This window comes from Aptenodytes forsteri, unplaced genomic scaffold, assembly GCF_000699145.1.
Source record: "Aptenodytes forsteri isolate BGI_AS27 unplaced genomic scaffold, ASM69914v1 Scaffold139, whole genome shotgun sequence".
In the NCBI taxonomy this organism is placed as follows: Eukaryota; Metazoa; Chordata; class Aves; order Sphenisciformes; family Spheniscidae; genus Aptenodytes; species Aptenodytes forsteri.
This window is the reverse complement of record NW_008794414.1, coordinates 3,167,390-3,180,002: the sequence shown is the minus strand read 5'-3', so window position 1 is coordinate 3,180,002 and position 12,613 is coordinate 3,167,390. Positions and strand designations below refer to the sequence as shown.

Here is a 12,613-nt window from a genome sequence, read left to right as displayed (position 1 = left end):
GTGTGCGGGGCAGGCTCCGCGACACTGTTGGGAAGCGGCGGGAGGCGCGGTTTACGGTCCTGCCGTAAAGCAACTCGCGCAGGAGAGCGTCGCTGCCGTCCTTGGGAGGTGAGCGGACATGAGCGGGAATGGTGGGAGCAAGGCCCTGGAGCTGCTGCGGTCGCTGCCCAGGGTCTCTCTGGCCAACCTAAGGCCCAGCCCAGGCTCCAAAAAGCGGGTGAGTTCCTGCAGCTTGTCGGGTGGGTCGCGGGCATGCTTTCCCTCCGGCGGCAGGACTCTGCCTCGGCAGCGGGCACGCCCGGCCCCGGTGGCGTTTGCCTCGAGGGCTGTCAGAAAGCCTCTGGGGAGTCTGCGGCGAGGCCCAGGAGAGCGGTCTGGCCGGAATAGGCGTGGGAAGGCAGAGGAATGGGTGACAGTGTTGTGTGCGTTGGCCCTGTTCTTGCCCTTTGCATGTCTTGTATGCATGGCTATCCCCACAGAAAACTGGCTGATGAGTGACCCTAGCTAAACCTCAGGGCTGTTGGTGGGGGGCGGGCTGATTACATTCCATTTGTGACCAGATGATGTCGGTGTATTTGTATTAACTAAAGTCACCGTGTAATCTGGTGTGTGTACGGGCAACTGCCAGAAAGGGTGGGCCATCTGTGTCCTCTGTTTGCCCCCAGGTGCTCACACCCACTGCATATTTTGTACTGCTGCTAGAGGTTGTGCTGTGAGCCAGAGCAGGGAACTAAACCAGCTGAAAACTAGTTAGACAAAAATGAGTTTTCATCTAGTTTAATTCCCTGACTTGTCCAACGCAGAGCTACACAACTGCTTTTGGCAGCACAAGAGGCGCTGCGAGTAAAGAAGCATAGCGTGTGGGCTGGGGACAAGTCAGCTTCCTTTGGTGGCAGGGATACTCTAGTCTGGCATAAAACTGCACTTGAACTCTATACTGTTTAGTATTAAGACAGGTCAGCCGTGCATCTTAGGTCAGATGATGTTTCAAATATATTAGTGCATTTTTTTCTGATGTATGTCCGTTCTGACTTTTCTACTAATATTTCAGTGCACATTAAGTGCTCCATAACTTTGGAAAACTTACAGACACAATAAAGAGCATAAAACATCAAATGTTATGTCTTTGCGGTGTTAGGCTAATAATCAAGTACCATGATGTAATGAGCAGTCTTCAGACCTGAGTTTTACTCAACATTCTGTGCTGCAGTCTAACTGTATAGAGGGATTTGTAGGATTAGGGGTGCTTGAAGTCTGGTTATCTGAGTGTTGAATACAAAACCCAAGAAATTGAAGAGGCTTACTGTAGTCCCTTTAATAATGAATTATTTACATTATTATTGATCCAACAATGGCCGTGCTGTGACTTAACCAAAGTTAGCTTATAAGCAGTACAAATACTGTTTAGAATGTGTTGCTTTACATGTCTCCCAGCCTGACTGATTCACATTGAGGAACACAATGGAAAATAGCAAATGTGTGAATTGTGTTGTGCAGATATGAGACTAGTTAGCAACATGACGTTGCTCCTTCCACAGGCGTTCACACTCCAGTGAGTGTTAGCTTAAATGGGAAAAACTTTGTGAGGTCAAATGGATCCATCAAAGCGATGCACAGATGTGATCGTGCCTCTTGGAGCTGAACAGTGAACTCTACCCCGTGCAGCACGGCAGTGAGATTCTGAAGCCTGCGGCTCTGTCTTATCCCTGACAAAGCGTGAAAAAATCAAAGTGAGCCTTAGTGCTGCAAATTCTTCAGTATATGAATTAAATGAAGTTGCCCAACACAGAAAACTTTATTAGGTCAGAGTGAGCTGGCACCGCTTCATTTAATAGCAGTCACTCCTAGCTGCTCATTTCCACCCTTGCTTACTGCCTGCTTTGTAATCCTATAGATATTTTCATACCCATGAATTGTACTGAATGGTGCAACTGACCTGGATTTTAAATTTAAAAAGAAAAAAAAAAAAAGGTTTTACCTTTGCTTATCTCCTTAATGCCGTTCACCATTTAGCTGTGCAAGTGCTTCTGCTGGCACAAATAGGAGGTGAGTACAAGGAGATTGCTGAACTGCTACTTATGGCTGCAATGCTAATTTAAAGTGCTCAGGAAACTAATAGCTTAGTATCACAGTATTAATTTAAAAAACAATAAAGGTTTAAAATACAATCTTCTCTTTTGATTTGTAGTCAGTAGAAATTGCAACAGTTGCAGGCCCTTTAGAAAGTCTGAGTCCGTGAAAAGAATTATATGTGTGCATAGCGTATATAGTCTGTCCCCCTGCCCCTTGAAGTAGAACTGATTTTTTTTTTCTTTTTTTTAATTTCTTTTTTCATTGTCAGTGTTCAGAAACTTCTGAGCACTGAGCCACTTCCTCATGAAATAGGAGGAAATATCAATAGCTAATTCAGAAAAATTCTCTAACTTGGAGAGTGCAGGGTGTAAGAGGTAGGATTAAATACCAGTATTCCTTTTATTGCAATGTGTGTTCGTGTAAACTTTCAGACTATTTGTGGTGCCTGCCTAGAGCTGTGCTCTGCAAAAATCGCATTAACTGCTTTTCTGACTATTTTTCCCCGTAGAAAAGAGCTATCTCTTAATTTTTCCTCAAGGATCAGCATTTTGCTCAGTTGTTTACGTCTCTGAAATCTTATGTTTTATAGATACTTATCTCCAAAGTAGTTGACTAAATGTATCATTGATTGTTTTCAAGGAGAGAAGACGTGGCCGTGGAAGATATGGAGGTAGGAAGTGTGGTCGAGGTCACAAAGGAGAGAGACAAAGAGGAAATCGCCCCCGATTAGGCTTTGAGGGTGGTCAAACTCCATTTTACTTGGCCATACCAAAATACGGGTTTAATGAGGGACATAGGTAAGTTTCTTCACATTTACTCAGAAATTAATCATTGTCTGCTTTTCTTGACCTTTCTCCTGAACCCTAACCAAAACAGGCCTAACTGAAAATGAGACATTCCTCTCAGATTGTTAGCTTACTTACCAGCAGAATCTCCCGTTTCTTGTGAGATTTTTTTAATGAATTCATTTATTTTCTGTTGGTTTACAGCTCTGCTTATTTGCCCTTTCCTTTGCATAATCCCCCGTATGTAGCAGGTTACCCTTCCTCCTACAGCTGAATGCGTTTCTCCTCACAGACCGCTCCTCTGTACATGCTTGTTTCCCCCTTTGCCTGTCTGCACAGCAGATAACCTATTGAACTGACTGGGAACAGTCCCATTGACTCGAGTGAGGATGTTAGGCATGGAAGTGGAATCCAAAGCCTTGCTTTGTTATTTCTCTTTGCTTTATTCACCTGAAGCTCTGATCTGCTGCTAGCCAAACAATTCTGCTTCTCTTCATGACTCTACTTTTTTAGCCCCACAACACTGCAGTCTTTGTCTGTCTGCACGCCCTCTGTTCCACCTAGGATCTTAACAAGCTCTTAAGATCAAATCTATTGGATGAAGCCATTAAGTCATCTTTCACGATTGTTCTCCTCAGACGTTCTGCCTTGTTTGACGCTTCTGTCCCCTTTTCACATGGTGCTTGTTTGTGCCATGTCCTTCTTTCAGCTTTTTAATGTTTAAAATGATTCTTTTAACCAGTCATTGTTCTTAGCTGGAGATCTGTATGCCAGTGTTTTATTCATTTCCTTCACTATATTGACAGTTACACTTTTTTTTTTGTTTGGTTTTTTGTTGTTGTTTAAAGCTGTTTTTGTTTCCTAAGATGGCATGTATGTTACCTTGGTCACTAACCATTTTGTTGCTTTTAGGTACGGTCACGAAAGCATTGTATGGGTACAGAAGTTGTTATAGGCAGTAGGAACAAAAACGTGCCACACCTAGCAGGCAGTTCAAGAATGAAAGGACTTATGTGAATTTATTTGTGAATTGTTAAACTTACTGTTTGATTTTATGTTTCATTTGCTGTTATAACTTCATCAAATAGCTGTGCATTTTTATATTTCCATTCTTTATGCATGCAGTATAACCTACAGACCTGTCCTGATTATCAAAGGTTTTCTCTGTCAGTCGTCTTAGTTTTGAAGTGTGATTCAAACTATACTTCCAAGTACTGTAATTTCCTCCTGTTTCCTTAACTTATTATAAGAGTAAATGAGAAGCACTTTTGATAGGTGAAGACACAGTGTAGATCCGCAATCCCACAAAGGAAGTGCTGCAGAATGCAGGCACTGAGCTTCTTATGTTAACAGTGGTCACAAGTTCATGAATAACCAACAGCAAAAATCCAAGTTTCTGCAGTGACAAGAAATTAATAGGGTCTTGCTGTTTTTAACCGCATCTGACAGCATGTGGAAACAAAAAAAAGTACTCTGTAATGTCTTTTCAATGTTGTTGGCAAAATTTCAATGCCAGGCTATTGTAAATGTTTTTCCGGTGAACATTGTAAATGCACTTGAGAGAGACTGTTGTGGCAGGATGGGAGCATGCTGAACAATGTCTCTGCCTGTTTATCTTCACCTCACTCTTCTTTCTGACTGCAGTGGTGTTCCTCTACTTTTTGAACTTTTGCTCTGTTAGGAACTGTCTGACAGTGCAGATTCTGCTGCTTGTCTTGTCTGTCTTAGCTTGCCAGTAACAAAGATAAGCTGCTCAGTTTTTCTGCTACCACCGACAGGTTTCCAATAGCAGTGGTTAAACTGATTGTATGAGAAAGTTTTGAGCGTCAGCATAAATGGTATGCAGTAGGTGTAGACACTGGGATCGGGAAAACTATTCTAAGGATTGGTTTGTATAGTAAAGTTAGAACTTCATAAAATGCAAAAGTGGATTCTGCTGAAGCTGATGGCTATTGACAAAATATTACAGTTTCCTTTGGGGTATGGGTTAATGCATATTTTCTCAATATTTCTCTCACTTGGTGATATTTTGAGGAAGATTCCATTCAGTACTTGTGAGATGTCAGGTACAGTGGTAATGGACTAAAAAATCTTGTTGAATATAGGCAAGCTGTGCAGGAGAACGTACAGGGTTTGGCTGATAGTCTTTGACTAAATTTGTATAGGAGGGGAGGATATATTTGCTTTTGACTGTGTATTTTTTTTTTGTCAGATTTTCTAAATGTATCAGTGAAGCTACCAAGCTGGATTCACTTTGAAGATGGTCGTTATTTAGAATCTTGTTGGCTGACCAAGAAATGCTGACACTTAAATTTCTTCATCTTTTTTTTCTTCCTTAAACCAGTCAGCAGGTAGAGAGGTGTTCTGGAGTAAATTGAGCTCGGCAACAGCAAAATGATTAATATCATATTGGAGGTGGGGGTGTGTGAGCAAACCCGAAGGCATAAATAATGGGAGTCTTGGGCTGTAAGTAGGGCTTGCATTTGCATTAAATTAAACTTAAAATTTTGGCTTATGGATGGCTGTGTTTTAAACATTTACTTGGTAGTTTTAGGAGTAGGTAGAAAATGGAATACAGTGTGGTGTATCTCAGTTGACCAGTTCCTATTAAAGCTTTAATTTTGTAATTTTCTAATTGTTTTGTCTGGGTTTTTTTGTTTTCCTCTCCCCAGCCTCAGACGTCAGTATCAACCGCTCAGTCTTCAGAGGCTGCAGTACCTGATTGATTTGGGTAGAGTTGACCCCACGCAACCAATTGACTTAACACAGCTCACTAATGCCAGAGGTGTAACAGTGCAACCTCTCAAAAGGGATTATGGTGTCCAGCTGGTGGAGGAGGTATGCATACCAGACACTTATTACTTCAGGCAGTGTAAAGCCTTGGGGTTTCGGTTTTTCCATGCCAGGCTGTCAGATTGTCCTTCCCATGTTTTGGAAGCATCTTTGCTTTTCTAAATCGGCTTGCTGTGAAATTTTTGTGATAATAAATCCACTAGAGGGCACTGTGTGTTAGCAAAAAAAAAACCCAGGATGATGTTTTACGACCTGAGAGCCTACAAAAATAATAGTTAAGGAGCACATAACAAGAGGTTGAACTCGTATTTTAGAACAGAAGACTAGAATGCACTGAAAGAAATGTATGAATATTTTGGACAGGCAAACTTTTTTCATTCAATCCAGGTGACTTGAGTGAGGGCAATTTGGTTACCCGTCTTGGTGCAGGGAACAGACAAATCACAATATTTTGTGGGATTTAATGTTTCTTAACAACTTTGCAGAGAAGAAGTAATGTATGTCCTAAAATACTCATTTTAATGTTACTCTAATATGTGTTGCAATTTACAGGGTGCTGATATCTTTTCAGCAAAAGTAAATATTGAAGTGCAGAGGGCATCTGAATTGGCAATTGCAACCATAGAAAAAAATGGAGGTGTTGTGACAACATCGTTCTATGATCCAAGGAGTTTGGGTAAGAATTTCTTTCCATTTCAGACTTCCCCCTCCCCCTCGCCCCCAGATGTGCAAAGATTAAATGATCCAAATCAAAGCTTCAAACTTAGTTCTTACTGGAAAATCATCAACAACTTCTATTCTAAAAGCTTCAACAACACATTGTTATACAAATGTTGAACTGTAATGATCCTCAGTTTTGCTTTTTTAACCGTTCATCTGTTTAGCCCTACCAGTGTTAGTAGTCACTTACCAATCAGCCAGTTAAAGATATCAAAGTAGCTTTGTAAATAGAGGAACTGATAGAAGATTGTTCCTTTGAATTTTTGTCTTCTAACTTTCTCATGTGTTTAATAAACTAAGACAATTCAGGAAAAAAATTAGATTTAAAAAACACTGTGGATGTTTGTATTTTTAATTTAAAATACTTTTCTAGTTAAAGTGAGGAAATAACTAAGTTACAGAAGCTCAGAATCGTTCCAGTCAAAATGGCTATTGTTTTCAGAACACTTTCACTGAAGAATGAGGCTTTGCTTTGCTTGAGGCTGCATCCTGCCTAACATTCATTCATACGGTTTTTATTGACAATAATGGAGCTTTCATGTGTGAATGAGGCTGAGAACAAGAGGAATAGGCATTTTTCGTGTGCAAAATGTGTTACCCTGGAGTGATAAAAGTTCTTTTTTGATTATTTTCTGGATTGGAAAAATATTAAGGTTAAAAGGATCTGGAATGTAATTTGCCAAATTCAGTAAAACTTGAGGAGGAGAGGATAGTCTCACAAATGACTAAATAGGTGCACATGCCATTGATTTTTTTTTATTTAAAATACTTACAGAAACACTAAATTTGACATTTGTCGGTACACTGTGTAAATAGCCATGCAAATGCATTGCTTCTAAACTGGAAAAAAATCCTTTAAATAAATGGCATCTTCTAGCTTAGTTATTGTGTCTTTCCAAAGTAGGCATCCTAAATGTATCAGAAGTAATGATTCATCCAGATTGTCACTATAAATAATCAGCTAAAACATAGTTGTTTGGTTAAGTGAAACTTGTTAAACACTATCTTACTCTGAACAAGAATATTCTTAAGATCTGGTTTTTTGCTTGATACTTTTTAATAAGAGTTTAATAATTTATTTAGCACAAAATACTAAATAAGAAGGTGTCATTTAATGTCTTTAAATATGTATTATAAAGCATAGTATCTAATTTTCTCTCATGTTTGCCCACAGAAATTTTATGTAAGCCAGTAGTATTTTTTCTGCGTGGCCAGCCTATTCCAAAGCGAATGCTTCCACCGGAAGAGCTAGTCCGTTACTACACAGATGCCAGGAATCGTGGGTACCTGGCAGATCCATCTAAGGTTGCAGAAGCCAGGCTTGAACTTGCCAAGAAATATGGTTATGTCTTACCAGACATAACTAAGGATGAACTCTTCACAATGTTAAGCGCACGCAAGGATCCTAGACAGATATTTTTTGGTCTTGCTCCAGGATGGATCGTAAACATGGCAGACAAGAAAATTCTAAAACCAACTGATGAGAGGCTGTTAAAATACTATAGCTCATGAATTCAGGACTGGAGACAACTGCAGGTGTACAGGAAACATCTGGGTATGAAATAATGGATACGAAGTGGTGTTTGTTGTTTTGGGGTTTTTTTAAGACTTCTGTTATACTAGACAAAACATTAAATTTTTGTTTATGTAATCTTCTGGTGTAGCTCAACTTTTTTATTGTCATAATACAGTGTATGAAAAGTCTTAACATTTGGAAACAGTGTAGAGTCTGACATAAAGTGTGTGTTCAGACACTTTCTCTTGCAATGATTTGCCAGTTATGTTTTCGGACAAAGTGTTTCAATGTTGCATTTATTTCAGAGGATGATTCCAAAGAGTAACTTGACTTAATAATTAGCTTGTATTCCCCCCCCCCAATTTAACATCAGAAACATAGCTATACAAAACTAGTAATAGTTTTACAATCATATTACATAGCATTATATTTTATGTTTTAGAAAATGGTGTCTTGAATACCTCTAAGAGGTAGACCATCTATTTTTGGATGGGGAAAATGAAAAACAACCAGAAATAACAAAGTACAGAAGAATTCATTAACCTCTTCAATTCCATAGCAATGTTTTGGGTTTTGTCACTGCTATCAGTAGTTCTAGAGCTTGAGAGGTCTCGATTTTTGTCTTATTCCTTCAGATGGAATTGAGGAAGACAGGGTGTGCAGTTTAAAAGAACTTTCTATCTAAATTTAAAAGAAAAGAAAAGCTATTTTAAATCAATGGGTTTTATTCAAACAGAATTTAAAACTTGTCCAGACACAAATGTAGTGGCATTAATAAAAATGCATAGCAGAATCCAGAGTCAATGACTATTAGACAGCGACAGTAGATTGTGAAGGATGGGGATGTGATGGACAAAGTAGACAATTAGGATTGAGTTTTCAGCTTGATCGCAGATTGCATATGTGACAGTGGACAAGTGAATTGAGATGTTGTGAAAAGTTAGGAACAAATTATTTTTATGGGAAACAGTATTTTAATCAAACCAACTTGCTACAATCTTGAAAAATATTTTCCAACAAATGTTTGTGTCATCAGTCTCTCCAGAATACCATACTATTACTATGCAGAAATATTCTAGGTTCCATACGGAAGCTTAGGATTGGGCATTAGGGTATGATGAACCAGGCAGTAAATTGAAAGATGAGAGAGGAGACTAAGTTAATCTGTCAGAACTTGATTTGACTCCTCAGAAGTTAATGAGATGCTTCAGAATTACATGAGCTTTAATGGAAGCTGAATTTGGCTTTAAAATAGGGATAATTTGGTTATTAGGAAACAGTCTGGAAGACCAGAACACAAGAATAAGTCTTGCTTTCCAATTTTCATGTGCCTTTGGAAATGCTACTTACAGTTTCCTGTAGCTGCCAAACCATCCCATCTCGTAGGGGAAGCCCTCTGAGTGCCAGAATCTCCTGTTTCTCCTGTATAACACCTATATTTCACTTGCCTGCCTCAAGGGGGGGAGAAAAAAAAAAAAAAAAAATTAAAATATCTTCCTTTTCTTTCAGAGGGTAACAAGAAGCGGATGAATTTTTTTGCTGGTGTTTGTCAACCAGCCCAGATTCTTGCTTCACTCAACAAACTGCCTTGTCAATTAATATGAGCTTCTGTAATCACAAGACAAAATAAAACAAGTCTTTTATTCTCATGCTGATTAAATAATCTGAAATCCAGAGATTAACAGTGGAAAGTCACTCATTTTTGACAACTTGCTCTTCAGCTTCTGTTGTCCGTTGTTCATTTGTGTTGGATGCTATCAGTAATGGTCGTTCTCCTGATTTGTGGTTTAAGTATAGGTGAAACATAGCAAAACAACACCAATATAAAATTGGATTGTGAATAGCAGGAATTTGTTCTTAGTTGTGTTAACATTCATATTTTATAAGGTGCACAACACTTTTTTGGCACATTAAGAATAATACCGTGTGCCAAAAAAAGTATAGCTGGTGTTAACTTGAATGTGAAGTAAATAACTTTCTCGCTCTAGATGTATCCTGTTCTGCATCCTGATGATTGTTGGTTTGGAAACTTAAATGACAAGCAGAAAAACATTCCTTTTTTTTTTTTTTTTTTTTCTTTTTGTTATTACAATACTACTGCCTCCATTTGGGAAGGAGTTGGAGGCGGGGGAAGAGTATTTATTGCCTTCCCTTATTTGTGCCATAATGTTTCTGTTTTTATGAATCAATTCACAATTGTATTTTGTGGAGGTGGTGGTACTCAACAGGAAAGCTACTTAACTGGAAGCAAAGAAGGAAGTTAGTCATATTAGTGAAGACCAGAAGACAAAAGTGTTTATGTATCATTGTGTATTTTTGGGAGGAGAAGAGGGGGGAAGGCAACTTTGTTTCCACTCCTGCTTTTTGTATTAAAATGAACAAATTGCTCTCAGCAATTTTTTTCCTAAATCAATTTCTTTGATATACACGCGCGTGCACGCGCTGGTTTCTGTAGGCTTCTAAATGGTTTTCAGGTGAAAGGGTAACTTGGATAAAATGATAACAGTGAAAGAAAGAATGAAAACAGGAAACAGATGTCTGGTGACGTCGAGGGATTGGATAGCACTTATTCAGTGAACGACGTCTTAGTCACAAGGCAGCTGTATCCTGGCTCTGATACTAACGCTACAATGGCTCTGATACTATAACGCTACAAATACCTTGGAGCCAAAACAGCCACGTTCCACAAAATCCGGTCATTCTACTTTATAAAGGTGATCTTTTATCATCTTATAATTGGAGAGGGCAAAAAGGGCTGTATGTTGCTTTATTTAAAATACGCAACACTTGTCTTTTTTTCTCTCTTCTGTTTACAGCAGCTAGTATTTTGTAACGGTTGTTCTGATTTTTATTTACTAGTGAAAAAAGTGACAAGGCTATAGAGGATTTCCTGTTCATTTTATCTCATCAGGAACACAAGCCTCCTGGCAACCAAATACAGAATTATCAAAAGCACAAGTAAGTTATCGACAAGGTTTCTAATAAATCCGTAAGAAACAGTCTCCCAATGGACTGTTGTTTATACGAGGGTCAGGCTCACCGATGCAAGACTCTAAGCCAGCACTGGCGTCTGAGGCCATTCCCTTTACTTGGGAATATGTACCATGCTTTCATGTTCATAAGATAAATGATTGCCTTGGATATCCTGTTTTGATAGGGGTTTTTCATATGCAACAATGTATTACACAGCAAGAAGCACCCGATCTGCTGTAACCGGAAAAGCACTATCAAGTGGCTGAGGAAAAGAAACGTTATTTGTGCCATGAAATACTGAAAGCCGTGTCAATTTTTATCAACAACATCATACTTTTGAATGGTTGCTTGATAAAACTGGTTACATATGTGAGAATGAAATCAAAATAAAGGCCTCTGAACGAGTACATGCTTTGTTATATCATACCTTGATAATTAGAAATCACCTATTTCTTATGAGATAGACTCTGCTAACAGCAGCCGGTCAATACTATACTTACAGGTGGCTGACTGCAGACTCGAAATGAAGCAAGTTACAAGAAATGCATTTTCCCTTTTACTTGTATGTCCAACAAAGACACGCTGGCTTTTCATTCATTATACTTCATAGTATAGTATTCGTGTTTAACACCCAGAAGTTGACTGTACCATTCACTGGTTTCCAAAAAGGAATAAATGAATAAATCAGTGGCCCTGATCTGAATCTTCGCTGGCAGCGTGCCAACATTGTTTTGACATACGAGCATAATTGATGTTAGTGCTCCAGGAAGTCATATAAAAGTGATCAATTATGAAGATAGCTTCCCATTGCTATTTTAATATTTTCTATTTTATTGCTAAAATTTAAAATGCTAAGGCAAAGCTAATTTTGCACTGTTGAACACTCACAAGTTCTGTAGAAATTTGTCTTTAATTTGAAATTGTTGCACGAGGTTTGTATTTTAAATATTTAAGTGTTAGATTTACATATATCTAAAATAAGAAAGATGCTGTGTCTGTTCAAAATGGCCAGTTTAATATTCCGTACCCAGACTTATTAAAATTTCTTGATTGGTGATCAGATGGGAATAGTTTTACATAACTCGCAGCCTGTACTTTAGTTTATTGTGTTATGGTTTAGTCTATGAAAAGATGTAGTTAGAAGTCCTGGTGTGACAGAATTCTTACCCATTAGAGGAAAATTACGAACTTTTTAAGCTCCTTCATGTCATAGCCCAGGTGGCCCATCTTGGTCTTTTGTAGCAGAAAGATATGGCATTGTCTAAAGAATTACTGGTTTCTCAGTAGAAGCAAAATATCCTCAGATCTATTCTGTCTCCTTTGGTTAATATTCCCTCTGTTGCATCTGCATCTTCCCGAGGTCTCTTCTCACTTCTCCCGTTGTAGTGGTGGGAACTACAGGGCTCAATCATTCTCACAGTGTCATCCTGTCTGGCCCACTCTGGGTTTGAAAATCTGGTTGTTTTATGTGCCTCTGGAGCAGGAAAAGTGTTGATCATTCCTGCATCTGTTTATACGAGGGGGTTTTTCGTGGCTTGAGTTTCCTGGACTGGTGTTGCTTTTGTTGTTAAAAATGTCAACGGCGATGTTGTTTACTTGTTAACCTCGTAGATTCCAAGACACACGCCGACCGAGTTGGAGGGGCCTTTGAGCGATGGATTCAGAGTTTATTCAGAGTCAAGGAACACTCCTAGAAGGGTGTCTGCGCACTTAACTCAGAATTACACACATCAGATACGAGTCTTGATGGATA

The 12,613-nt window shown here is 38.9% G+C and overlaps 1 protein-coding gene across 1 annotated transcript; it reads left to right on the top strand.

The window, feature by feature from the left end:
- The first annotated feature begins 59 nt into the window (after window positions 1–59).
- MRPL15 (mitochondrial ribosomal protein L15) lies at window positions 60–11,264 on the top strand. Its single transcript, XM_009289339.2, has 6 exons — window positions 60–217; window positions 2,713–2,870; window positions 5,531–5,696; window positions 6,204–6,327; window positions 7,546–7,926; window positions 9,397–11,264. The coding sequence occupies exons 1-5, from the start codon at window positions 119–121 to the stop codon at window positions 7,881–7,883; spliced, it is 885 nt and encodes a 294-aa protein (XP_009287614.1). The 5' UTR covers window positions 60–118; the 3' UTR covers window positions 7,884–7,926; window positions 9,397–11,264.
- Window positions 11,265–12,613: the final 1,349 nt, after the last annotated feature.